The sequence below is a fragment of the Centropristis striata genome, chromosome 1 (genome assembly GCF_030273125.1).
Source record: "Centropristis striata isolate RG_2023a ecotype Rhode Island chromosome 1, C.striata_1.0, whole genome shotgun sequence".
Lineage (NCBI taxonomy): Eukaryota > Metazoa > Chordata > Actinopteri > Perciformes > Serranidae > Centropristis > Centropristis striata.
Genome location: NC_081517.1, coordinates 30,807,949 through 30,835,650, shown reverse-complemented (window position 1 = coordinate 30,835,650; position 27,702 = coordinate 30,807,949). Strand labels below are relative to the sequence as shown.

Sequence of the window (27,702 nt, the reverse complement as noted above, 5' to 3'; positions counted from 1 at the left end):
AGTAAAACTGGTGAGCTTAAAGTAAAAAATATTGTGCAACAGAGACACAAGGAGGAAGAGGTCAGGAGACGTACAGAAGGATTTTTCCCAGGGAATTTAATAAGCAACAATCATAACCAGATTAAAACGTTTGTAAAATGTCCATCCTGTTTTTTTTTTCTTAAAAATGGCTCCACAAAAGAAGCAAAGAGCAACAAACACAAAGGAAAAAATAACATGTTTTTTGAGTAAGACCTACATACAATGAGCATCAAATCATGACTAACAGGTATTTAAAACCTTCTAGGATGTCAGTGGTTTGTGTCTGCATGTGCATGTGTGTATGTGTGTGTGTGTACATGTGTGTGTTTTAAGAAAGGTCCATAATGTGTCCAGGAAAGCTTTAGAGTCAGAGGAGCGTGTACGTAGGGTCAGGGAGGTTCTCTACAGTCTTGATTTCACCTTCACCGGTTTCCTCTTTACCTGAAAGACAAAGTTTGGAAAGTGTCAGACCAGTCGTCTCTTTACTCTTCCCCAGTTTACAGTGACTGACACACAATGACAACGAAACATGTATGGTTCCTTTTTCCTTAAACATGGTGGATTTCCTTAAAAGTAGTCAACTGTTGCAGACAAAAATGAGGAGAAAAAAAAAGGAAAAAAGGGAAAAAAGGAGAAACTTCAGTAGCCTACTAGCTAGAGACTCTTTTTTTTTTTTTTTTAAGCGATTTTTAATAATATCCTGTTTGTGTGCAGTGACAGTGGCAATGAACACTGAACGTCCTGGAATATTTTCATCCCAGTGAAGTTGCCAGACCTGTAGACCCTGTGCTCTCTGATATCTGTCACCATAGCATTGTAGCCAGATAGACTTTTGTTCATCAGGGAGTTAAGGTGTGTTCACATCAAAAGTGTATTTTTCATGCGATGCTATTACATACAAAAATCAATGCAAAATATGCAAATTAATGCCAGGCAATGAAAATGATGCAATTTTTGCATGATGCTGTGTCTCAAAAGCTTATCAGCATTGGCACTAGCACAAGTCTCAACGATTTGAACCGTGTTCCTAACATTTTTTAAGTTGTTTGCTCCTCATCTTTCGGATAGACCAGACAAAGCACCAATTCAGACTTTTTACAAATCCTCATCATGATACAGTTTGATCCACTTTTGATCCGTTTATTACAGTTAAATCACAGCAAAATATGTTTATTTGGGGTTCAGTGCCTGGAAAAGGCGTCACCGATCTGTGTGGATGATCATCTTGGGATGATATTATGAACCCGGACATGATGCCATTTAGGTTTCCGACGCATCTCTGACTTCAACAACAGGTAAAACACAGCAGTAGTAGTTATTTCGGCCACAGTTGTTGACGGAAATAAATGTTTCTAGTATTGACACCAGAGAAACACAAATAATCCCGCGGTCAGACTTGCTTGAGCGATGTGAGGCAAGAATGAGCTTGCATTTGCTGTGAACACAGCACTGCAGAACAGAACCTACACTAAAACCACAAATTGTCTATTTTCAATTTGTTTTGTTTGCTGGTTAAACAAACAAGATTTAGTATGCCAATCAGTGAGCTTTAGAGGTTATGAGCCAGTTTCCAGCCTTAATGCTAAGCTAATAACCTCCTGGCTCCAACTCCACTTTGTTTTAGTTGAGGGGTTTGACTGAGAGGAACTGGACTAAACCAACTCACTGCCAGCCCACTGTCGGGCTCTCCCTGCCTGCCAGAAGGAACTCTTGTAGACTTGGTATCTCCCTGGCTGTACGTGCCGGACCAGGCTGCACAGCTGCTCTGCCCCTGTGTGAGGGGGTGTCTCCCTCTGTCCGTCCTGCCACATAAAACGCCCTCTGGGCTGGACTCCAGCTCTATCTCAGTGTCGCCCTCGCTGCCCAGGAGGAGGGCCAATGTCCCTACAGCTCTCCCTGTTTCCTCTCTTACTTTCTCATTCCCTCTGCTCACAAAGGACCACCTGGAGAGAAAAAGTTGACATCTAAAGGAGGATGTGCAATCTCAGGACACAAACTGGGCCGACAAAGTTAAACTGTCAAGCCTTTTTTTCCTCAATTTCCTTTTTCATTATTTATCTGCCAAAGCTACGGTAAACTAAGAAGGTAAATTTTGCACCTTCTCCTCCAGTCTCACCTCTGTAAGTCAATCTGTCTCTTTGACCCTTCGTCATTCTGCTGCTGCTGTTTCGACATCTTGATGTTGATTGACTCTGTCGACGAGTTGGGGTCAGCTGCTCTCTTCCTGCCCCTGCTGGCTCCGCCCCCTGTCTGTGCCACTGCTCCCTCTTTTTCAGCCCCCGCAGGAGCAGCAGCAGCTGTCTTGGGTGGACGGCCGCGTCGTTTGACGGGTGACGCTTCTGTCTCGGCGTCAGGGGTCACATTCTGACTTGGTTCCTCCTGAGAGAGACAGTGAGGTGAGCTCGGTCAAAATAATGCTGCGTAAAGTTGCAGTGTGTGTAGTTCCAGCTGACGTCTAGTTGTCCTCTCTGAGCTTACCTTCTTCACCTCATCATTCTTGATGACTGGGTTCTCGTTGTTTTCCTGTGCTCGGCTCTCTGATGACTCAGTGGCAGCAATGCTGTTACTGCAAGACGTAAAAAAAGAGCATTGAATTAATGGGAGACACTACAGGTCATTAGGGTAATTGTTTTTTGTTATTTACATGAAGACAATTTTTTTTGCATTACAAGTTCCCTGTGTGAACTTCTATTTGCATATCTAAACAGAACATTTCAGTTAGTATGCACTAATTAGCATATACTTCCAGGACATAAATCTCAACATTGGATATGGCAAATTTCAAAGTTATCATTTCATTTCATTGATATATGACATTCAAAGTTTTTTTTACAGAAGGAATATCTCCTGGGATATCTCCTTTTATCATTTCATAAATAAGAAAATAGATCAGAAAAGCCTAATGCCATAAAAAAAAAAGATCAATTTCCGTCATGTTTTTAGGAACAAAATGTTCTATAAGTCCGGATATGAATGATATATAGACAAACCCCTCAGTTAAATCCATCAGAATATAGTTAGGACTAAAACTGGTAAGTTTGGTATGTGCAGGTGTTGCTGAAGTTGAGATGTATGGTTATGGAGAACAAAATGATTTAGAAATTAAGATTTTACACATTCTTAATGGAAATGACTATCTAAAAATCTAATTCATAGCAACAACAATATAAAACATGTAAAACACATAATATTGTGCAAGAGAGTGGGAGTTTTCTCACGATGCCTGCGTTGACAAAGTTTAGAGGTTTAGCTTGTGGTACTACACGCTCAATAGAACACTAACTTTTAGTGAATTTTGGAGAATTCCACAAAATATAGTAAAATATACACAGAAATAATTGTTTTGGATGTTTTCTTTCCACAATTCTGAAAGAAAACAGCCCAAAACCTCTCAAGTTGAACAGTGCATGAAAAATGATATTTTTGCCTGTAGTGTCTCACCGGTGAGTGTGTGTCTGTACCTGTTTTTGTTGATAGTTGAGGAGCTCAGTGGGGAGGAGTTGGTGCTGGTGTTACTGGCTGTGTCTGAGGCTGTGGTGGTTTTGGTGAAGATCCTCCTCCCGGGTACCGTCAGAGGTTTGTTCACAGCTCCCAGCACTGGAGCTGGTTTAGGCTGCAGAAAGGGGTGGAGTTGTTCAGTGCAGTAAATGGTGTCTGGCCGGTAAGCATTTAATACACTGTGTTCCAAATTATTATGCAGATTGTATTTAAGTGTCATAAAGATTACATTTTTTGTTTTTCAATTAAACTCATGGATGGTATTGTGTCTCAGGGCTCTTTGGATCACTGAAATCAATTTCAGACACCTGTGATAATTAGTTTGCGAGGTGAGCCCAATTAAGGAAAAACTACTTAAGAAGGGCGTTCCACATTATTAAGCAGATGACCATTTCCAAGCAATATGGGAAAGAATAAGGATCTCTCTGCTGCCGAAAAGCGTGAAATAGTTCAATGCCTTGGACAAGGTATGAAAACTTTAGATATTTCGCGAAAACTTAATCGTGATCATCGTACTGTTAAGAGATTTGTGACTGATTCAGAGCACACACGGGTTGGTGCAGATAAAGGCACAATGAGGAAGGTTTCTGCCAGACAAAAACATCTGATTAAGAGAACAGCTGCTAAAATGCCATTACAAAGTAGCAAACAGATATTTGAAGCTGCTGGTGCCACTGGAGTCCCATGAACATCAAGGTGTAGGATCCTCCAGAGGCTTGCAGTTATGCGTTATTCTATCAGTTATTCTATTCGGCCACCCCTAACCAATGCTCACAAGCAGAAACGGCTGCAGTGGGCCCAGAAATACATGAAGACTAATTGTCAAACAGTCTTGTTCACTGATGAGTGCCGTGCAACCCTGGATGGTCCAGATGGATGGAGTAGTGGATGGTTGGTGGGCGGCCACCATGTCCCAACAAGGCTGCGACGTCAGCAAGGAGGTGGCGAGGCATGTTTTGGGCCGAATCATGGGGAGAGAGCTGGTCGGCCCCTTTAGGGTCCCTGAAGGTGTGAAAATGACCTCTGAAAAGTATTTGGAGTTTCTGACTGACCACTTTCTCCCATGGTACAAAAAGAAGAACCGTGCTTTCAGTAACAAAATCATCTTCATGCATGACAATGCACCATCTCATGCTGCAAGGAATACCTCTGCATCATTGGCTGCTATGGGCATAAAAGGAGAGAAACTCATGGTGTGGCCCCCATCCTCCCCTGACCTCAACCCTATTGAGAACCTTTGGAGCATCCTCAAGCGAAAGATCTATGAGGGTGGGAGGCAGTTCACATCCAAACAGCAGCTCTGGGAGGCTATTCTGACATCCTGCAAAGAAATTCAAGCAGAAACTCTCCAAACACCCACAAGGTCAATGGATGCAAGAATTGTGAAGCTGCTATCAAATAAGGGGTCCTATGTTAAAATGTAACTTGACTTTTTAAGATGATTTTGATTGAAATAGCTTTTGATTTCAGTAAATATGACCTCCGAATGCTGGAAAATCCAAAAATGAGCATTTTCAGTTCTTAAAAACCTATAAAATGTTATAAAACTCTGTCGTGCGTAATAATGTGGAACAGTGCATTTTAAGTTTTTTATTTTTTTTAAAATACTGTTATCATTGAGAGGTTTGTCCAATCACATTACAATTCATTAAACTAATGGTTGATGACTTAAATTATGCTGACTGTCATTTGCATCGACTATTTAGGAAAATCGGAGAAAAAACTCAGTTGCATAATAATTTGGAACACAGTGTAGTTTAGATCCTTGATGAGTATGTTGTGTGTAAAAATAATTAGTGATTAGGCTTTAATACACATTTGTATTTGTATCTGGCCCTACGCCCTTTAAACTGATACTAAGAACTTGATAAAAAGGTTCAAGTATTAAACTGATATACTGAGAACAAAAATACTTCTTTACAGATAATTCTTAACTCACGATAAAATAACATATCCTTTTCGCCTTTTCAGCTGAGCAATAAATGCCAGAGTAGTGTTTATATTTTGTATTCCGACCCTCCACCCTTCCTTCCAACAATCCACGCCCATGACAGTGTTTGGTAAATTAAACCTATAATGTAATCTCTATAAACAGATATTCATCATTTACCTTTCCAGTGAGCAGCATTTGTCTCATCTCCGCCGTCAGATACTCTTTATCATTTTTGAAGTCCTGTTAAAAGAAATCACAGCAGAAAACTCTGATTAGCATAAACAATTTTGGCTCTAATCTAGATAAGTGTGTGCGCCCATATTTATCTGCCACTCAGTGGGTTTAGGTAATTCTTAAGAAGAATTTGAAATGTTCAAGAGGAGAGGAAAATATTGTATTGAGGTTTCAAATGTCTGATAGGTGTTTTTTCTTTTAAACTCAATTTTTATTCAACTTTCATCAATCATAGCACAATGCATACATTTTCATTCCATTATCCTCTTTTACTCTTTCCTGCTGTGTACCGCAAAGATTGTATATTACAGTCCCACAAGGATAAATACATTATGTAAATGTGTGTGTGTGTGTGTATATTGCCTTGTCCTGTACGATGAAGAACTTGTTGGGTAGCACAGGGTCTTTCGGAGAGTCCAGGTGACATGCAGTGCTCTTGTTGGCGATAACGAAGAGAGCGACGTCACAGACAATATACAGCTTCTGTAACCATGACAATATGAGACACACTGTTAGTATTGTTTAATAATCAGGCAACAAAGACTTCTTCAGTCCTTTCATGCGTGTGCGCACCTCATTGGCCTTTGCGTCTTCAGGACACTGTGCATCCTTCGTCTGTTTGATGTTTTCTACCATCTTCCTTAGAAAGGCATGACTGTTGTTCTCATTCTTGGTCATCAGCACTTCCAGCATGAACCACAGGCACCTACACACATGAGCACAATAAACATGAGATATGTCACAGCTTCAGTCATCACAACATGTGTCTTATTGGCGTTATAAGTTAGAGTGCAAGTATAAAAAGTTTTTAAAAAACATATTCTCAACTGTGTCATTAGATTCAGGGACAGTTTATTACTAAAGGAGGTTCACACTCACTCTTTGATGTCTTTGAGCTGCTCATATTCATGTGGTTTTGTGAAATCTGGATCATGGGCCAGCAGGTGGATCATATAGGGAACGACATACTCAGGAAGGAGGGACACAAGTTTTTCTGTGGGAAGAGAGAGAATAATATCTTTTAATATCTTTCCATCCACCTTTTTAGGTTTTAAATTTGCAGATAAAAAAGTGGAAATGTCAGAGATATTGCAAAGTAGTCAAATTATCACCAAAATTACACAAATTACCATAGCAAGAAAGTGTAAAAAAAACCCATCAATTTTTACATTTCTGAAGGTCTTTAAAACAAATCATGGAATCAAATCAAAGCTTAAACCTTTAACATTTCATGACAATTACTTTGTTCTACATGTCTCTTATAATTTCACCAAAAATAAAGCTTCTGCATTAACCAGATCCTGTAAAAAAAAAAAGAATAAAAATCTTTGCAAGTCATCAACGACTAAGCTGGGTTAACAGCAGTGGATGAAAACATGCATTAATTTGCATTTTCTTTTGCTGATATTCTGCAAATTTTGTTTACATATGTGTTGATTTTGTACAGAGACTAGGCTAATGTTTTATTTGATACTCTAACTGCTCTTAATTAGCCATACTTAAAAAAAACTTCAAAGCTACACTTTTCACATTGACACCAGCAGCAGTGTGTAATCATGAAAACACAAAGTTTCAGCTTGAAAACATCCAAAGGTTGAACACCGACCCTGAGCGAGTGGGTTTTGTTTGATGTACTCTCTGCGGACGGAGATGTTTTTGAGGAGGCACTGTCGGGCGTGGGCACGGCGCTCCTTCACCGGATCCTTGGCACACAGGGCGAAGACGGCGAGGTACTCCAGGGGCAGCAGCAGTTTGACGAGGGCCAGGTGCAACTTCTGAGCGAAGATCTGACGAACCTGGTAGCACTCGTCCTGTACGTAGAAAAGAACAGATTTAAACTCAATCACACAGGAAAGTAAAGATCATTAGTAGTGACAGCTTAGGCCGTTTTCTGTTTTTCATATTGTACATTGTGACTGAATCTACTGACGTGTCAAAGTCTGTTTTACTGTGTACATATACAGTACATGGTGCATGTTACAAAAGGCCTTTTTCACAGAAGACTTGTCATCATAGGAACAGTACAGGTGTCGCAAAGGATATTAATAACAGCTTTAACCTGACACCTGTGCTTGTCCTACTGTGAAAAGTCACACATAAAGCAGTGATGTAGAGCTGTGACTGACGTTGATAACGAGGCCACAAAGCTGAAACTGTTCAGGTGTGATGATGTCATGGTAACAGGGTTCCTGGGCCAACTTCATAATGGCTCCACCTGCAGCCAGCCTCAGGCGAGACATGTCTGACTTGCTGTAAGGAAATAACAAAAGGGGAAGAACAAAGACGAGAAAATTAAGATCAATTAACAACTGGCAACTTTTTTCCCCAAAGTGTTCCTCTGAATCTGTCATCATTGATATACCACGACTACATCCTAATCATCCTTTGCGGCTAGGGCTGGGCAATATGACCTAAAGTTTACATTATATTACAGTATTTTTTAAAAATCTGTATTATATCCAGTGCTTGAAGTGTGCAGCTACATTATGCTTTTCTGTCCTCTCTATTACAGGCTCTGAGGGTGATTTATAATGGCTCTTAATAAACTGCATTAATTTATTTATACATTTGCATCGTGTAGATTTTTAGAAATGTCATGTCGTCACAGTTATATGAGCTATCTGCTCCACTTAACTCAAACAAACAATTAAGTACGCCAATAAAGAATATTTGGGAAAGAATGTTTTTTTCATACATTTACACTTTTATTATTTCAAACCTTTGACACCTGACCTGACCTGTGACACATGATTTGTAATATGCCACAAAAAAAACAGCCAAATTTGGAATTATATCACACTTTAAAGAAAAGAACCCAGAGGTAAAAAAAAGTCTGAAAATAACACTTGCGTTAAGGACAGTGGCCTTGTAGGTAATGTACCCTGTAAGTAACCAGTCAGACAGTGCATCCTGTGCGGGTGTGACATGCTGTAGTTCATGTGGTGCTGTGGCAGGTAGATCTCAATTGTTGTATGTGTCAAACTTGTGTGTTTATCACACTAATGATGTAATGCAAAATCAATGTTGTGACACCTTCACACCAGTGAAACTGCCACATTGCCCACCCTTAACTGTGACTTTCAAGCCTCAACTTACCTGATTTTCTTCTGCTCTGTGAGGTCTCCCTCGCTGACCAGCATGGCAGACAGCAGGCGCAGGGTGGAGTTTGCTGACTTGGATTGGTTGTTCTTCATTCCTAGTAACCAACGCACAAGCAGCTTGATGGCCTGCACCTAGGAGAAACCGATGAATATGAATGATTAGCAATTAATATGCTTTTCTGTTTTTATTACAAACACCAACAGGATCTAAATGTTTGTTATAAACACACCTGAAGTAAAAATGCGAAATGAATTTGACTAGAACTGGGATAAATGCCACAGATATGTTTGTGTCTTACCTTCGCTAGGACCTCAGGTGAAACCTCCTCATCAGTGGTCCACAGCTTCCCGTTCTTATTTCCCACCGACTGGAGACATAAAGGCACATCACAAATAATAAAAATATGTCTAAAAAATGTGCAGTGTGTAAATGTTTCAGTAAACTGTTTAATCTCTACGCACCCGGTCATTCATAAGCAGGTCCTTGACAATGAAGTTAGCAACGATGGACTTCATTGGTGAAGCAAACTGATCTGGGGCCAGCATGGAGATGTGACCCAGGGACACGAGGGGCGTAATGAGCTGCTCTGGGACGTCTGCATTCAGACTACGTGACAGAGGCTGCAGTGGGGTGAAGGACAAAAAAGTATGAGTGAATTTTTAACAAGGAAATCTCACTTCAAGAAGAAATATCATGCAAGATTAAAAAACAGTAGGGGTGGGAGAAAAAAATGACAGCTTAGTGTTATGATATTTTGTGTGACAATATTGTATCAATACACATTCACAAAGTATCAATATTTTACTATAAAAGTTAATATGTCAAATACATTTTTAATACTAGAATAATACAATTATTTGCTTTTTCAATTCCATATTAGATAATGCTGAATGAGATGTTTTATTTCATTTTATTGTTAAATAAAACAGATGTTGGCAAACTGTTTCTTTGGGGACGTAATAAGTGTTGTGATTAAATAATAACAATAATCTTTATCTTTATAAAGAGCACTTCTCAAAACACATGCTACAAAGTGCTTTACAAAGACAAGTTAAAAACGGACATAAAATAGATAAAAAATAATGTTAGAAAATGACACTGTTCTGGGCAAGAGGGTTCAAGGGAAGGTAAAGTTCAGGTAAAATCAGGAAAGGCTCTCCGATAAAAGTATATTTTAAGATGAGACTTAAAAGAGATCACTGACTCACTGTAATTATGGCATTACTCAGCATATTGGTATAACATTGTATTGTGACTTAGCTATTGTGATTATATCTTATGATGGGGCCTTCGGTGATTCCCAGCCACCAAAAAAACGGAGGCAAGAACATTATGTAGAATGCAAGTTAATACAACTATATATGTATATGTACTAAAGTATCCTCGTCTCGTACGCATCCCTGTACATAAATAAGTAATAAAGTGGTTTCCTACCTCAAATATTTGTGCCAGCTGCACTTCCTTGTTATTAAAGATGGCATGGATACAGTGGACGGCCTGCTTGGCCTGGTGAGGTGTTCCCCGCTTGGCTTTCTGATGCAGGACGGGAATCAGAGTCCTGATGACACAGAAAAACAAAAATTAGAAGGACGTACACAATGCAAATTACTCTTTTCATTTAATCCAGATATGGACCAGTATGGCTGAACATGTAGACCCTCATTTATAAGTGTTCATAAACTGTTTAATAAAGTAATTTCTCTTTCTTACGATCGTATCTGTTGTAGCTCTGTCTCGATCTTCTGCCCCGTGTTTCTGAATATCTGGATGGCTGCCTCTGCCACTTTTTCATCCTCCATCTTCAAACACTGCAGCAGAGACTCGTAGGTCTCTGCTGAGTGGAACGCTGTGGGGTGGGTGAATGACAGCACCTAGAAGGAATAAAAGAGTAAGAATGATTTACTTACATACATTTGCTGCATTATGCAGAATCCAGCCTTAAAAGGCCGTAACAGTACTTTGCATGTTTAAGCCTGTATAAAACATTTTGTTCTACCAAAAGACCAAATGCCGAAAACATTAATTTAGAACCGGGGCTGTGGGCCTCCTTTCATACAAAGCTTGGAAAAAAGGTCTGTCCAAGTGTCTGACTCTGGGGAAGTGGAAAAAGCAGTAAAATTCCTAACTTAACTATCTCTTTAACTAAAAAACACATATTTATGCAATAAATAGGCCACCTCCCACTTAAAAAAAAACACGTGGAGACAACAAAAAGGAGGAAACTCATTTGAGAGGCTGAAATCAGATAGTAGTAGTATTGTTTAACCATTTCTGCTGAAACTATTATAAATCATCAAAATAGTTGACAATTATTTTTCTGTCGATCAACTAATTGTTTTGGATCTAAAGTTATGTACCTTGAGTAGCTCCAGGCCAGAGCGGATGGCTGTATCAGGGGTGACGCCCTCCTCGTCATCGTCAGCTGTGCCTTCAATGGACTTGTTCAGCAGCTTCACCAGAGCACTAAACGAAAACATCAAATATAAATGATTACCACACCATTGTTATAATAATCTAAATGTGAGTTTTATGATAAACTGAAGCAGTTTTGGATATCTGAGCACAAAATAACAGCAAATATCAAACAAAACAGAAATGGTTGCACTGCCTATCTTAAGCACTAGAAGTCCCTGAGTTTGTGTGTTTCCTCTCTCATGGTGTTTTTCCATAAAGCAGAAAGGGTTAAACCTGTACCCTGTCTGAGGCCTGCAGGTGCACCTCACCACCACCAGGTGTCTCAGTGAATGAGAAAAGCCTGTTCTTGGTATTACACAATGACACAGAGAGAGTATATGAAGCTCCATATCAGAGACGGAGAGTGCTGCTCTGTAGGATGATGATGTACAAAAAGACACTTAAAACTGACAGAACAGGACTTTCAAATCAAAACATACTCTAATTGATTTTATTGTTATGAGACTTGACCATGTTCTACTATTTTTGGGTGTTAGACACGGCGGGAGTTTTTCTAACCTGATGGCCTCAGAGTCAATGTGGACAGGGGCGATGCGCTCCAGCAGAAACTTTACCATCTCCAGGAACGGGTTGGTGGGCTGTTTGGGGAACGTCAACTTCCGAGTTATCTCCCTCTGCACACAGTACAAACAGTACACAATTAAAACAAACATTCAAGGATTTGTGCGTATTAATATCTGCATTTAGGTCAAGGTTGGTATACTAAATCAAGGACAACCTAGTAAACACTCTTTAACACTGACCATGTGGTCCTATTACTTATATTGCTTAATTAGATCTCTTTAATCTTAACATGACATTTCCCACTACAGCAATATAAAGTAATGTCATTTGTAAGTGACTGCACCTGGAAAATATTAGATAAAAATAACCATTTTCAGTAACTAGCAGTGTCCTCCTTTCTTTAAAACATCACACTGAACAAGAACACACTCTTCAGGTATTTGAAGCTACATTGAGTAATATGTGACTGCTTCTGTAGGCTCAAAAAATAAACTCAGAGCACTGAGGCTTTGGTTAAAGTTAAAGAGAGTAAACAAGACTGGCAGCCTGTCTGTGAGTGAGTGTGTGTTCCTCTCACCACACAGATCTCAGCCTGTTTGCAGGAGCAGGTTGGGCTGATGAGCATCTCCAGCTGGACTCTGAGCTTCTCGTCCTCACCCAGCACCTGGTTAAACTTCTTCATGAAGTCCTGGGCCTTCCCAGCGTCCGGCAGATTCTCTGTGAACATAAAGAAGAGCCAGATTGTGACAGTCATGTTTAGTGGAATGGGCTTTTGCCATTTTGAAGAAGTGACTTGTGGATTGAAACTGTACTGAAAATGTTTATGCAGTTTCCAACTCACTGGCAATGCTCATCAGCTTCCCACACATGGCTGTGTTATTGGCCTCTGACTACCAGGGGAAAGAGAGAGAAGAATGTCATCGATATGTTTTGCTTCAAAAGACATAGAGGAGACAGTTTGTTTAGTTTGTTAATGTGTGTCAACACACCACTGGCAGCTTGTGGAGATCGAGCAGCTCCTTGACAAGGCTTCTGAGCATGTTCTGACACTTCCACATCTCATTCAGGGCCCTGAAAGCAAAGAACACACCAGGAGAGGACTCACGGGTTAGAAGTACCAAAATCTTTAGTGCATGGTTGTTGTGGAGTGTTTGTTGCTTTTGTTTATAAAGCAGTGCGTTTATAGGGAATATACTTGAAACGATACAGCTCAGTATGCATGTGTACAGTACAACATGTGTGTATTTGCTTAGAGGAGGTAATGTTGCAGGTTTACTGACTTGACAGCGTTTGTGTCCAGGCAGGCATACAGGTAGTACAGACACTTCATCTTCTCCTCTGTGTCGAGACTGTGAGGGACCATGTACTGAGCGAAGATCTTCTCAACTAATAACCTGAAGAAAGGAGGGAGGGAGAGTTTCATTTCACTGTGTAGAAACAGAGCGGATATCAACAACCACACATTCACTGTAATAATATACTTGAATGCAATAATCCTTAACATACACTGGCAGAGATCTGTTCTAATGCCACTACAAATCTTAGTAGATCCATTCAGCATATTTCCTATTGTCTGTTAAAAATCTCACGAAAGCAGGTTTCAAAGGAATGTATAGTACAACAGACAGAAAGCACCTTAAGCTTATCTAAGGTTGTTTTGGTTGACAACCTCCACTTAAAAAGGTACTGTGTGCAACAGTTAACATGCATTTATCACTTTGCATTGCTAATGTGTTAATGGACTGCATCGTCACTTATAACTGAGACCTTTCCGCCTTTATCAAATGCCTTTAACAGCCTGTGAACTGATTTATATGTTGTCTTGTTGGTATGTATGTAATTTACCTGGGATGGTTTCTCTGTGAAATTTTAAAAGGCTGTGATGTTAATTCATGCTTGTGAGTGCTTTGCATATTTTCGGCTTCTCTACAGTGCGCAACACAAGCAAATATGAGCATAGAAATTTACTCTCAAGTGATATAATTAAGCAGCACAAAAAAATCATCTAGTGAAGCCCATCTGATCAAACAGGAATGTGACCACGGTTGGGGAGGAAAACGAAGCTCAACAATGGCAGGGGATTTGATTCAAAGAGGGATCTCCATTTGGTTTTGGAGATCAAAACTAACACCAAGTTCAGCCTTTTTCTTCTTGATAAGCAAAATATTATTTGAGTGGACATGTTCGTTGCTAACTTGCCAGATTACTTCACCAACTAGATGATCCATAATTCTAATGTATTTATTATGACAAGCAATGTTGATTTTTAGCCAACAATGCATGAGTAAAGGTGTATAAATGACAACTCATAACATGAAGAAGTTTGCAAACAACATAGATAGTGTCATAGATCTACGTGATGATACATGCACATGATATCAACATTATGGTGGTCAATCACGTTCAGTCTTGTGTATGTTGTATAATTTTTTGGCTGATGCCCAGGATTTAAATACTGTTGGCAAGGTTTGAAACTGTTGAAGCTGTGTTGTACTTTCCAACATTAGACTACTTATAAATGTGTGCGCATGCTCACTTGTCATCAATGCTGTTCTGATAGTAGATGTGCAGCAGTTTGTCTTTGATCCAGCTGATCTTCTGTGCAGACTCTTTCCCAGCCTCGTGGTGCAGACAGTATTTCTTATAAAGCTGAGCAAGGCCCATCATGGCCTCCTTACGCACACGCCACTGTTAGGGGTGGGAGGTGAGGGGGAAAACAGAGCCGAGAGCTGATAAACTCACTGAATAAACATAATACTATAGTCGCTATAACAATTTGAATGAATGACAGAAAGAGCTAAAGTGTGAAACTTAAATTAATACATCAACCTGCTTCTGCAAATACCCAAAATGTCATTTTATGCATTTCCTATAAGTCTATCGCAGCATGAGTACTACTGATGCACCCATAAGTGTATAATTGTCTCACCCTCTTGTCTAAGGTCCGCTCTCGTACGAAGCCCAGCAGCTGGTCATTAACCAAGTTGAGGTCTTTTTTCCCGGCGTTGATGATGGTGACGATGACATCGTGACGGATCGCTTCCTCTGGGTCATGGGAACGCACCTTCAAATACTCTGATTAGACAACAAGAAGAGAGGTTTGTAACCACATTTTGTTCAGAAAACTGAAAGAAAAGCACTGAATTAGAGGAGAGGATAGAGTGATGAAAACACAAAAACACCTGTCAGGTCTCTGGCCAGGTCTGGGTGGTTCATGAGGCAGTGGCTGGCAAACTTCACACACTCTAGCCTGACTGGAACATGGATGTCATTGAAGCTGGAGAAAAACATTAGTCAAACATAATGAATCAACTGAATTATGCATCATACTCTTGAGAAAATTGGTGAGGAAAAATTATTATTTGAGAGACTACGATTCATTTGCACATTCTACTTTACTATACGCTGTTAATTCAGCCTGCTTATTACGGATGTTCCAACTATTTAAGTATTCAAAACGTTTCTTTACTGTACTGCTTTTCCTTTCAACTTTTATTTAGTGCTGTACAGATAACAGATGTTCCTGACTCATCCCTTCTTTTTTGACTCTTAACTAATTTCTCTGATATTAAAACAACTTAACAACTTTTAAAGTAAACAAGTCAAGCTGTCTGAAAAAAGTAAGAAAACACTCAGAAAAACAGTCAAAATTAAGCACAATTTAATCTTATCTAAGTTTAAGTGTCTGCAAAAACATGGTGTGTAATATAAGAGCAATTTCTAATTGTTTATCACATTTTCTAATAACCAATCATATTTAATTTAAATGCAGCTGAATGTGTGGCACTTTGCAGCATGATTTACTATTTTTCAGTTTTTGGTGGTTCACATTAATAGCTAACGGATTAGAGGGACTTGACATTTGGGTGCAACTTATTTCAATTTGTCATTTAAATGTGGACATTAATAAAAATAGTACTATACTGGTTTTAACAAACTACTATTTCAGGTCCCAACTAGAAAGGGTAGCAATGTATAACTGACTGTTCGACTAATCGTGCACATCCCTATTATGGACCTCAGCTCACCTCAGCCAACAGTCCTTTTTCTTTCTCAGTTTGTATACCTCCACTTAATAACATCCACCCCAGAGGTCTCTTAAGTCAGCGGACCATCTCCTGACCTTTAAAACCACCAGTTTAAAGAGGGAAATTTCTACTCTGGTTTAATGACTTTACCAACCCTAGAAAATGCTAACAAATAGGTCTTTTCATGAAAACCTTTTTTTATACAATGATTTTTATATGATAAATGTATTATATGACATTCCTTTTAATTAGTCTTTCCTGACTGAACAGCTCAAAGCATCATTTTGTGTGTGTGTGTGTGTGTGTGTGTTTCTGCATAGAGCTCATGAAACTCACCGTCCCAGGAAGCACTGCCACAGCGGTCTGTTCTGTGACGCCAGCTCTGAGTCTTTGGCCCCGAACAACTTAGCTAGCAACCGCACAACAGCAAGACGCTCCTCGCCATCATTGCTCTGCAAACACAAAATGATGATGATAAGTTAGCTTTGGCAAAGGCTGCTCTTAGAAATACACATTCTTACATTTGCTGTTTAAAAGTGTGCTGGATTGTCTGGGTAAGGCTTTTCATCAAGAAAAAAAAAGCATGACAATGGGCATTTTCTCACACTGCTGGAGGTAGAACCGACTCAAGGTGACACGCAGAGTGCTTAAGCTTTAAAATCTGGCACTTTGTCCATTAATGTCGTGGATGTTACAGAGCCAGCAAATCTAAGAACTACCACTTCAGGCTTTCTTTCCTACCCAATGTCTATAACACTCCTCAAACAGGTCACTTTTGCTTAAGTAGTTCATAAGCAAACATTTAGTTTTGTTCAATATGTATTATGGTTATATTTCTTTCTTTCCTCATTTTAAGAACATGTTATATTTTTTTTTGTTTCATCTCACAAGGCATGTGAAATATTTTACATCACTTTTGTGCTGAATATTTTTTATTTTTTTATTTTGCCATTTTAAGTTGATTGCAGCCGTGTGTATTGCCTAAGCATAGTGCCAATGACAGTATGCTTAGGCAACTGCAAAAAAAGTTACATCACTCCTATCCACGGTTTGCTCAATGTTTTTGAGCAAGGCATCATGAGGCACTAATCCTCTATGATCTGGGGTGGGATGTTCAGTTTTCATTTTGACTGACTGTACGTGTTGTGCTAACCTTAAGTTTGAACTCCAGCTGTGGCATGACAGAGGTGAGCAGCATTGGGTCGATCGCAAACAGTTCCTGGATGAGGTCGAAGACGTGCTCTGATAGGTCGCTGACTGATGACTTGCCCATCACTAAAACCTGATTGAAGAACTGAGAAAAAGTAAAAGAACATGGTGAGATAAATACTCTTATTAAAAAGATGTACTGAAAATAAAAACAGTGGAAAACTAGAAAGATTGCTACTCACATTAGCAATGCACGTCTCGATGGTCTGGACGGTCCTCTTCAGCAGAGTCTTGGCAAGATCATATGCTTGCTTGTTCAGATTCTGCTCCAAGGAGAGTTAAAAACTGATCAGTTAAAGATTATTATGAAATAATAAACAGTTAAACCATGGATAAAATATAAATGACAACATTTTAAATGTGAAAAATAAAATAAAGAGAAAAAAGGAGTTACATAATTATATCTGATGATCTTTCTCAACGTTAGAACATGTATACAAATAATTGACATTATAACTAGATAATATGTATGATTACCGCACCTTGTGTGCAGGGATGAGGTTAATGAGGATGGTGTCCAGCAGCTCCTGCGTGACTCCGTCGCCCTCCATGATGATTGAGCTCATCAGATCCATCATGTGCATCTGCACCTTCTGGTTATGGCTGTTACTGTGGGGGAAGAGACCAAAATGAAAGAAAAATAATAAATAAAAAAAGCAAAGAGTGATTACTCATTGTAACCCCTTCTACGTATGGTTATAAAATGGGTCTAGTGGTAACTGGGTTTATATGAGCTCATCTGTACGTGTGACAAGCTCGAGAGCTGCCAGTAGGACTGTGCTGGAGCATGAGGAAGATCTGATAAACAGTGATATTAAGGAACGTAGAGGAAACAACAAGAGATAGGATATGATGGGATTTGAAACAAAAGCACACAGCAGCAGATAACGAAGGCCTTACTTGATGACAGAGAAGAGCGATTTGAAAAGCTGGATGAAGATCTCATTGCAGTCCTCCAGTTCAAAGCATATGTTGTATGACTTCACCCACGCCAGGTTCTAGAGGTGCACACAAAGACACGTTAGCCCCTCATCAGCAGTTTGTTGTTCTGTCCCTGGAATCAAAATTAATAAAAAGTTCAGCTCCTTGTGGTTTCTACCAGATAAAAGGGCTTACCTCCAGCAGGTAGAAGTATCTGTTGAACTGAGGGCTTTTAGTGTCTTCCAGTCCCTTCAGCTGCCTGGTGATGAACAGGAAGATGTCCTGGACACAAGACAGGAAAACACTTGAGTTAATTGTTTTCATATTAGTGTTGGTGAGAGCTCAAAAAAATTAGTTTCCTGGAAAGCTCTCAACACAGCAGATTAGAACAGAAAAAAAATGATCAAGTTAATTACCAATGCTTGCAATGTCTACCAACATTCACCTCAGGTAACATTTTAAATCTATTAAATATCTATATTAAAACACTTTAGATTTAGATGGTACTTTGATGTGGTAATTCTGCTGCAAACTTACTTGACAGATATGGCATTTATTTTTTTGGACAAATATAGATTTTAAAGGGATTACCAATATGGCAGCCGATATAGTGAACTTTTGAGCTGGGATCAAAACCAAGACCTTTTCTATGTGACTATGCAGAAAAATCTAAAGTAAGACCAGTTTTAACATCTTTTTTTCATGGAACTGCACAAAAGATGAGCCTGAACACACTATGATAGTGTGTGACAGTCAGGGTTCTCTTTATACATCATACCATATTTAATTTTAAGGTAGTATAATTGCCTGTTGGTTTATTTTGCTCATGTTCTTGTAACTTCAACTGATAAAATCTGCAGACAGTTGTAACCTGCAAAACTGAAAAAAAAAACTCAGACTGCTTTTGAAAAAACTACCCCCTTGTGGACAGTGTTTAGTTACTTCATAGAAGATTTATTATAGTTGTCCAGGGTCAGTTCCTGACCTTGAGTTTGTCGTGGGAGGTGTAGGGGGCCTCGGGAGCGTAGATCCTGAAGATGTCAGCCAGGCAGCAGGCCACCAGTAACCTTACGTCTTTATTGGGGTTCCTGAGGAAGAACTCTGAGGCGAGGTGGAGCGCCAGGCCGAGATACTGCTGCTTCTCCTCTTCTGAGTCTTGGTCCATGTCCATGTAGGTTTTCACCACCATCTGTGAAACAGAGCGACAAGAGAGGAGGGTGAGAAGGGAAACATTTTAGGCAGGCAATAATTAAAATGAGTAAAGCATTTTGAATGTTTGACAGCTATGACAGCCCACACTGCTGCTAACGCTACTACACTCTCTGAGCCAAAGGACTACATGCTTTCATATAAGTTTCGTTCACAATACTAGAGCAAATATGCTTTGTATTTTTGATATTTTAGTTTAGCAGCAGATAGGAACCCCAAGCAAAGTGCACAGTTTGTAACTTGTTAACACTATCTCCTAGTTTTTGACATCCCATGTGGGATTTAGCTCGATTGAGCATGCTTACTGTTGTGGAGCCAATGCCAGCTGATATTGGACGGGGTACACCCTGGACAGGTCGCCAGATCACCAGTTAATCTAACCTGCATGTCTTTGGACTGTGGGAAGAAGCCGAAAAACATGCAAACGCCAAACACTCCAATAAATACGGCCTTTGCCATAAAATAACAATAGCCCCCATATTCCTATTTTATTCCCTAAATTTCTTATAGTTTCTAGAGCCTGACAGATATACAGGGAGTGCAGAATTATTAGGCAAGTTGTATTTTTGAGGATTAATTTCATTATTGAACAACAACCATGTTCTTAATGAACCCAAAAGACTCATTAATATCAAAGCTGAATATTTTTGGAAGTTGGAGTGGGTTTTTTTTAGTTTTAGCTATTTTAGGAGGATATATGTGTGTGCAGGTGACTATTACTGTGCATAATTATTAGGCAACTTAACAAAAAACAAATATATTCCCATTTCAATTATTTATTTTCACCAGGGAAACCAATATAACAGCTCAACATTCACAAATATACATTTCTGACATTCAAAAACAAAACAAAAACAAATCAGTGACCAATATAGCCACCTTTCTTTGCAAGGACACTCAAAAGCCTGCCAAACACCAAGGCGTAAAATAACTGCCCATGAACTGAGAAAAGTCAAGCGTGCAGCTGCCAAGATGCCACTTGCCACCAGTTTTGCCATATTTCAGAGCTGCAACATCACTGGAGTGCCCAAAAGCACAAGGTGTGCAATACTCAGAGACATGGCCAAGGTAAGAAAGGCTGAAAAACGCCCACCACTGAACAAGACACATAAGCTGAAACGTCAAGACTGGGCCAAGAAATATCTCAAGACTGATTTTTCTAAGGTTTTATGGACTGATGAAATGCGAGTGAGTCTTGATGGGCCAGATGGATGGGCCCGTGGCTGGATCGGTAAAGGGCAGAGAGCTCCAGTCCGACTCAGACGCCAGCAAGGTGGAGGTGGGGTACTGGTATGGGCTGGTATCATCAAAGATGAGCTTGTGGGGCCTTTTCGGGTTGAGGATGGACTCAAGCTCAACTCCCAGTCCTACTGCCAGTTTCTGGAAGACACCTTCTTCAAGCAGTGGTACAGGAAGAAGTCCGCATCCTTCAAGAAAAACATGATTTTCATGCAGGACAATGCTCCATCACACGCATCCAAGTACTCCACAGCGTGGCTGGCAAGAAAGGGTCTAAAAGAAGAAAAACTAATGACATGGCCTCCTTGTTCACCTGATCTGAACCCCATAGAGAACCTGTGGTCCCTCATCAAATGTGAGATTTACAAGGAGGGAAAACAGTACACCTCTCTGAACAGTGTCTGGGAGGCTGTGGTTGCTGCTGCACGCAATGTTGATCGTGAACAGATCAAAACACTGACAGAATCCATGGATGGCAGGCTTTTGAGTGTCCTTGCAAAGAAAGGTGGCTATATTGGTCACTGATTTGTTTTTGTTTTGTTTTTGAATGTCAGAAATGTATATTTGTGAATGTTGAGCTGTTATATTGGTTTCCCTGGTGAAAATAAATAATTGAAATGGGAATATATTTGTTTTTTTGTTAAGTTGCCTAATAATTATGCACAGTAATAGTCACCTGCACACACATATAGCCTCCTAAAATAGCAAAAATCCAACATCGGGCAGTCTCAAGTTAATTCCAATGGAAAGTTTTGCAACCCTTATCAAGACAATATTGCAGAGTGAAGTATTTATGGAGCTGTTGCGGCTGTTTTGACAGGACATGATAAGTCTTCTTGACATTGATGTACCAAGAGCAAATGAAGACAGAGCATCAAGGAAGTTGGGTACGAATTGTAAAGACTGGCATGTAGAGAAGCTTAGACACTTGGCTTGTCAGAGCTTGTTTGATGCAAACGACTACATTCAGTTTCATGTGAAGGGTGAGAGCAGTGAGACTCAACCATACAGTAATTGTGTGAGTCGACAATGAAAACTAAGCTAAATGAGCTCAAAGGAACGTTAAGTTTCAGAGCATGTGACCCTTTATAATGAAATGACTGAATAATGACAACAATTAATTAGAGATACTCCAACAGCTTTAAAGTAGAACAAAACTAATTTCCCTTGGTAGTGGTGGAAAGCTTGACTTTGAGTGTTAAAACACCAAAATAAAAAAGGACTAACAGTATATCTAAGATCCTACATGCATGTATTCTTGTTCAAAATTACAGTTTCCCAGCGCTTAGTTTTCCCTTGTTCTAAACATTAACACTGCTGTCTCAAGAGGTTGTATGCATAGCAATCTTATCAAACATCTCGGTTCTTACGGACAGGCACTAGGACTCCATGCTTTAAACTACCACTTCCTCTACGAGTGATGAGTGAGTGTGTGTATATGAGAGCGATGCGAAGCAGAGCAGTGGAGCTCACTATACAGCCAGGCAGTCAGCCGAGGTGGGGGATGGGCCAACAGCTCCAGCAGACTGCAGAGCACCACAATCACTCCTACACACACATACACACACTCACTCACTCACTCCAACCCTCTGTGGTGCTTAGCTGAAACAGTCACAACCCAGCCGGTGAAAGCCCTCTACTCAGAGTCGAGTATGTGGGCCTGTGTGCATCTCTGCATCTTAAATTCATTGTTGTTTATTTAGACAGAATTTTTGCTCAGTGTGAAAATATATGCGACATGTTTTCAAATGGCTGCTGATGCAAAGTCTGAAAGACTCCATAACAGTTGTGCTGTTTCTGCTTAATGTTTAACTGAAATAAGGCCACAATTTAACCCTTTAATACATGCAAGCAGCTCTAATTACCTCTCAGTAGACAACCATTTCCTTCTTCAGTATGTCAATAATTTAATGACATTCTTCATGTCATTCAAACGGGTCAGCTCAGTTATTGAACGTTTCTGCTGTGTTCAGACATTAGCACTGTATGGAAAAGCACCCAGATCTCCCATTCTTTTCAACATTAACAGCACTGTCAAGTTCTGGCTCAGCAAGCTCAAGCAAAATGACACAGTGTAGTCTGGTCAAAGCAGTAAGGCTTGGCTTAACTTTTGCCAAAATGCAGAGTGATCTGGCAACACAGCTCGTTAGCAAATCAAATATGTGAAAGCACATATTCCTGGCACACTGTTTTAGGTTATAAATAGGGCACTTCTCCCGTTTGGGAGGCTATTGCGGTCATAACTTTCAAGAATTGTTGACTTCTTCCTCAGAATATATTTTGCTGTGCAGACTTCGATGACTAACAAACCTTCAAACTCACTGATCTGTTTCTCAAACTGGCTTGTATTTCATCTTACGGTTACCTGAACAAACAAACCTGGCCAACAGGGACAGAGCGCATTCAAGTCACGCCCCTGCCGGAGGGAAAAACAATTAACCCTCTCCTTTAACTTTGCACTGAATGACGGTACCTTCAATTCTGTCTACGACTAAAAATATGCCTAAAGGCTGCTGTGTTGTGGTATGCACTACCAACATGGTAAAGAACCAAGAACTACATTTTTATAAGCTTTAAAAAACAGAGATTTTAAGAGGACAAAAGTTGATACAGATGTATATAGAAGTGAGCCATCTGCACTAAGAATGGGAAAACAGGGATCCTGACACTTACTTTGCCCAACGTTATATCTGGTGTGCAGCCAGCACTGATAACTAAGTCCAATATTTAAATGACAGTTTTAGGCCAACTACATTTCTGTAAAAACATTTTGACATTATGCACCTTCTCTTATAGTGGAATATGTATAAAACAGAAAGCTTTGCTGTATTATGTTTGCAAGTGTCCTAGCTTGGCTGCCAAAATACTCCTTTTGTCGTGCTTAAATCTAATGTTTTAGCAAGCTACAGGCATTTTCACCGTACAGTGTAAGGCCTGACATGATATGAAATTAAACAATTGTGTGCGAAATGAGAGAGAAATATATTTCCAGATAAGCATTCAAAGCAATCGTTTCAGAAAAATACTATACATACATAAAAACAGAGATAATTGAGTTAGATTGATGACACTTTAATGTTCAAATGGTTAATATGGAGCTCCAGTCATCAGCTACTCATTTTAACTTAGCACAAAGACTGGAAAAAGGATAAACCAAAAGCCTGACTCCGTCCAAAGGTTACAGAATATGTGAATGTGTTGCTGGTTTCCCTCCAAACTCACAGTGATTGCAAGACTCCAAAACAGCTGCAGATTGTAACTTTATATTTATGTATAGACATGAGGGTGGTATCGATCTTCTCATCTAACTCTCAGTGAGAGCAAAGGTATTTCAAAAATGTTGAACTATTCCTTTGGCTTAAGGAATGTTTTTTCTCTATCTGATCAACAAATGTAGTTTGAACATTCACTTCTACAAAACACAGGCTGATCAAGCAGATGTTGTGCCCTGGTTTCTCATCCCTCCTTCTGTTTTTGTACACAGTGATTTTCTTTGATAGAAAAAAGACTACATGACCTGGTGAGAATGCTTTGTCACCTTGTAGGCTCTTTAAGCTATTCAAAAGAGAACTTCTACTTTCTGTAATAAAATATACACAATATTTTTTTCAAAATGGTAGTCTGTAGGTCTCTCGTCATTTAAACAAAAATCATCCTATGCATCAAGTTTGGCCTATTGTATCCATCTGGTAGATGTTTTACCAGAAACAGCTATTTAAATTCAGTGCACTAAATTAAGATTCATATATCACAAGATGAAATAAGTATTCTGCATTTATTTAGTCTTTAATAATTTAAACACAGACTCAGCTTGATAGCTATTTCGACACAGTTCTGCAGTACACGAAGCGATTCATGTATAAAAGGGACAGACAAGACCAACAACATCCCAGTCCCAGACAAACATACAGTTCAATATATCAACTCCTACTCAACTCAATGCAGACATTCCAGGCACACTGCCAACACAATGCCGTCCAGGGTGAAATGCTTAATATAAAGGACCGACTATAAAACAGACCATAAGAACATACAATATTAATCTTAAGCCTACTAATACACTGATGCATACAAAGTTGAGTGTTTTGCTTTATTCAGCTCAGACATATGTTCTGGTAAACACTTATTATATATTTTAATATTCAGATTAAATACTTTTTTCCCTCATGTTGAATACAGACTTAAGTATTCATTTCTATTGTGGAACTAAATGAAACCTGTGACCTGCCTGGTGCTATATGGACCCATCAGACCAAAATACAGAATGCCTTATGCTTGTGACTGACTAAATTGAATGACTAACTGGGACATCAACATTATAAAATAAGCTTTCTTCAGGATAATTGCTCTGTTCTGCAGTGCCACACTAATCTTAAATCTCTTCCATCAATTGGCTAACTGCACATGCAATTAGCATTAGACTTACCAACTCTCAGCAGTATACCACAAAGGTTAAATGGATCTGTAAACATCTGCCTCAGTCAACAACCTGCCATTCAGCACATTTGTTCAGCCTGCCAAGACCAAGGGCTGTGTGCTTTATGGTCGCAATGTCAGTCTATAAACAGTTCTAGGATATCAGATAACCATTTCAGTATAACTGTAGTAAACAATCTAATGTGATTAAGAAGAGTCACAAGATCCCCGTAAACACAGATGCATAGAAGCCAACTTTGACAGTGTTGAATACCTGAAGTGTGGAGGAAGGGGTTTAGGATGCACTGTGGTAAGGTTGTTTTCATTGGCTATAATTATTATTTCCATAGTCTGACTCACTGGATGTAAACTGTTTGTAAAAGCTTGCCTGCTCTGTGCCTATTTCAGGCAGAGTTTGCAGGGACACCATGCCTGCATCCCGGGCTTAGCACCCCCAAAACCAGTGCGATTGGTTTAAATAAATAAAAACAAGACAGATATTGAATGATATTGGATGCAGCTACAACTTTCTCCAGCGCAATGGAGATATATCTGGCCATAGAAGACTTCGATTTTCACAATAAATCAATCTAATGACAATTTGAAAACAATGCCACAATGTGAAAGGAGTTGCTTGTCGTGATGAACCTACAGAGAACTATCACTTTAAATGTCGGCACCCCTCTGCTTTACAGAGCTTTATAGAAAGTTTAAGATCACTGTTAAGTGGCCGCAGCTATCCTGTTTTGCTTCACTCTCACAGCATTGTTTATGGCTGCAAGGCGCTGCATTTTTGCGAAAACGCTTCAATAACCAACTGTACAGTACCTGCACAGCAACAGCAGACAGAAACAGTTAACAGCAACTAGCTCATGAACACAGTGAATCATTTAGCAGATTAAGGCAGAGCAGACTTTTCCCTCAGGACTCACCAAAAACAGAGTTAGTGGAGAGTGAATTGAACCTAAATTTTCCAGGATGTGTTTGCTAACACAGTTGGCATATCAACTTCAGGTCACAACTTGCTATCCTGAAGTACCAAATAAGGTCTGTTATATCAGCATGATGCATTCAACTGCTTTATTTGATCTAGTTTTGGTCTATTTCTTGAGTGTTTGATATTTGTATTTCATGTCTATTGAGTTTTACTTCTATTTAAACTGTAACTGGTGTGCTGTCTTGGTCAGGTAACACTCAGAAAAGAGAATATAATCTCAAAGGACTTCATGGTTTATAAAAAAAAAGGAAATAAAATATGTGAAATACATTAGTATTTCTTTCTTCTTCCTTCTTTATTAAAAGAAATCCAAACACGAGTCACCATTTTGTCTCCTAGCCTTGTAGTAAAAATAGCTTTAGTATGCAATGTTTGCTTCTTGTGCTGTCTTTTTGGGATCATTCAATTTTTCCAGCCTTAAGGGGATAAAATGAACTGCTGATAAACTTGCGACTTAAATTATATCCTCTGCATCATGTCAACTTCAAGTTCAACAACATCCTTGTATTTTTGTTATTATAAAAGATGTGCATGAGTGTTGTTTACACTCAGATATCAGCAAAAGACAGGGGATTTGAAAAACAGACTGCTTTAAGAGAAGCAGCCCCCTTATGCGTTGATATACACAAGTTTACAAAGTTAGCTGGGTTTTGGCGTTATGCCAGGGGCTGGACACTGATAAATGGGGTTGGCCCTTGCAGAAAATATATCTTGACGACAGGAAACCCCATCAACATACCTTCAACCGTTTGACCACCTCATCGTTGCTGATTTTGTCGGTAATCTCCTTCACTCCGGGAGGATAGATGATTTTTCCGTCCCCCGCCGGTTTCTGCTGTTGCGGGAACTCCATGCTTGTTGATGTATGGTCCACACGGTCTTCTACTGGCCTCTATGGGTCAGAAAACAAAAGTTCAACACAACCATGCTACCGCACTTACCAAAACCTCGTTTTAAGCACCATTCTCATTTGCCAATCTTCGATTTTACCCGCTAAAACTGACAACATCGTACCTTTATATTTAACAACAGTATAATCCTAAAAACTTTTCAGACAGAAACCCAACATTAAACCAGCATTGTGCAAATTAGCTCGCATGCTAAAATACCCCAGCTAAACATCAGCTCCATATTTTCCGTATATTTCTCATCATACATGGTATCGCCAGAGAAACAAGCTGAACTGCTATCCCGGTAACATTACATCTATCTGAGCCGCTAATCTGGTAGAAACCCACTTTAAAAACAACACAAGAGCAGCCGGTGTATGTCTACTGTCATACAGGTTAGCTAGCTAGTTGCAGTACAAACACCATTGGCTAGCAGCTAGCATTTTGCGGGAAGGAAGTAATGCTAGCATGCTAGCGGCTATTACATGTTAGCCGCGCTAGCTAACTGGTTAGCCTACTTTGCTAGCTTAGGCCTTAAACTATTGAGGTTCCCATCACATCTCCAGCTACAGACAATCACAGAGGAAGTGAAGTATCCTATCATCTCAGCCTAAAATAACCATGCTCGTGGTCAGTTCCAGTGGTTTACAACAAATGCAACTACTTTGTGAAGTTTAAAAATCAAGCTAATTTACTTGTTACTGTCTTTTTTCAACTTGCTGTGCCGCTAGTTTACAGGCTGCTGCTACCGTCGCCCTGAGCCGAGTCTCTCAACACCAACTTGCCCCCACAGATGATTTTTAACACCCTAACAAATGCAAAATGAATCTATTTTCAAAAATACAACTACGGCTAAAACAGCAGGATATTTGTCACGCGTTTCCTCGTTTGTATTTACCTCTCAAGTGGGCCGTTTTAATTCATTAGTCTGACACAGGTTGGGTTTAGTTTTCGGCACAAAGCTCTCTGTCCGTTCAGTCAGTGCTGTCTGTGTGAAGGTGCAGAGCGCCCCCCTCGGTCTCACAG

At 39.6% G+C, this 27,702-nt stretch overlaps 1 protein-coding gene across 4 annotated transcripts; it reads right to left on the bottom strand.

Moving 5' to 3' along the window:
• Positions 1-202: 202 nt before the first annotated feature.
• pds5a (PDS5 cohesin associated factor A) lies at positions 203-27,702 on the bottom strand. 4 transcript variants are annotated; one of them, XM_059337980.1, is made up of 34 exons: positions 27,575-27,702; positions 26,526-26,678; positions 18,911-19,114; positions 18,121-18,207; positions 17,905-18,002; positions 17,487-17,613; positions 17,187-17,267; positions 16,949-17,089; positions 16,132-16,247; positions 14,950-15,044; positions 14,697-14,842; positions 14,304-14,455; positions 13,048-13,161; positions 12,757-12,838; positions 12,609-12,657; positions 12,345-12,484; positions 11,762-11,877; positions 11,146-11,251; positions 10,499-10,659; positions 10,223-10,346; positions 9,250-9,408; positions 9,087-9,155; positions 8,783-8,919; positions 7,813-7,936; positions 7,293-7,497; positions 6,566-6,680; positions 6,260-6,392; positions 6,050-6,169; positions 5,630-5,692; positions 3,483-3,634; positions 2,500-2,587; positions 2,138-2,400; positions 1,688-1,964; positions 203-462 (listed from the first exon to the last, which is right to left on the bottom strand). In XM_059337980.1, exons 2-34 carry the CDS (start codon positions 26,637-26,639, stop codon positions 424-426), a joined length of 4,197 nt encoding a protein of 1,398 aa, XP_059193963.1. In that variant the 5' UTR covers positions 26,640-26,678; positions 27,575-27,702; the 3' UTR covers positions 203-423. The 4 variants fall into 4 exon arrangements, 3 of the variants coding, with proteins under 3 accessions (XP_059193963.1, XP_059193942.1, XP_059193951.1); XM_059337959.1 differs by lacking the exon at positions 1,688-1,964; XM_059337968.1 differs by lacking the exons at positions 1,688-1,964; positions 27,575-27,702 and adding an exon at positions 26,801-26,818.

What these genes read in the sequence shown, in the direction of transcription:
- pds5a (XM_059337980.1), bottom strand. Translation starts at nt 26,639, where the DNA reads ATGGAGTTCCCGCAACAGCAGAAACCGGCGGGGGACGGAAAAATCATC. An exon ending in GAAGCTGATGAGCATTGCCA is followed by an intron (nt 12,485 to 12,608) that starts GTGAGTTGGAAA and finishes TTATGTTCACAG; the next exon opens with AGAATCTGCCGGACGCTGGG. An exon ending in AAGACGCAAAGGCCAATGAG is followed by an intron (nt 6,170 to 6,259) that starts GTGCGCACACGC and finishes TCATGGTTACAG; the next exon opens with AAGCTGTATATTGTCTGTGA.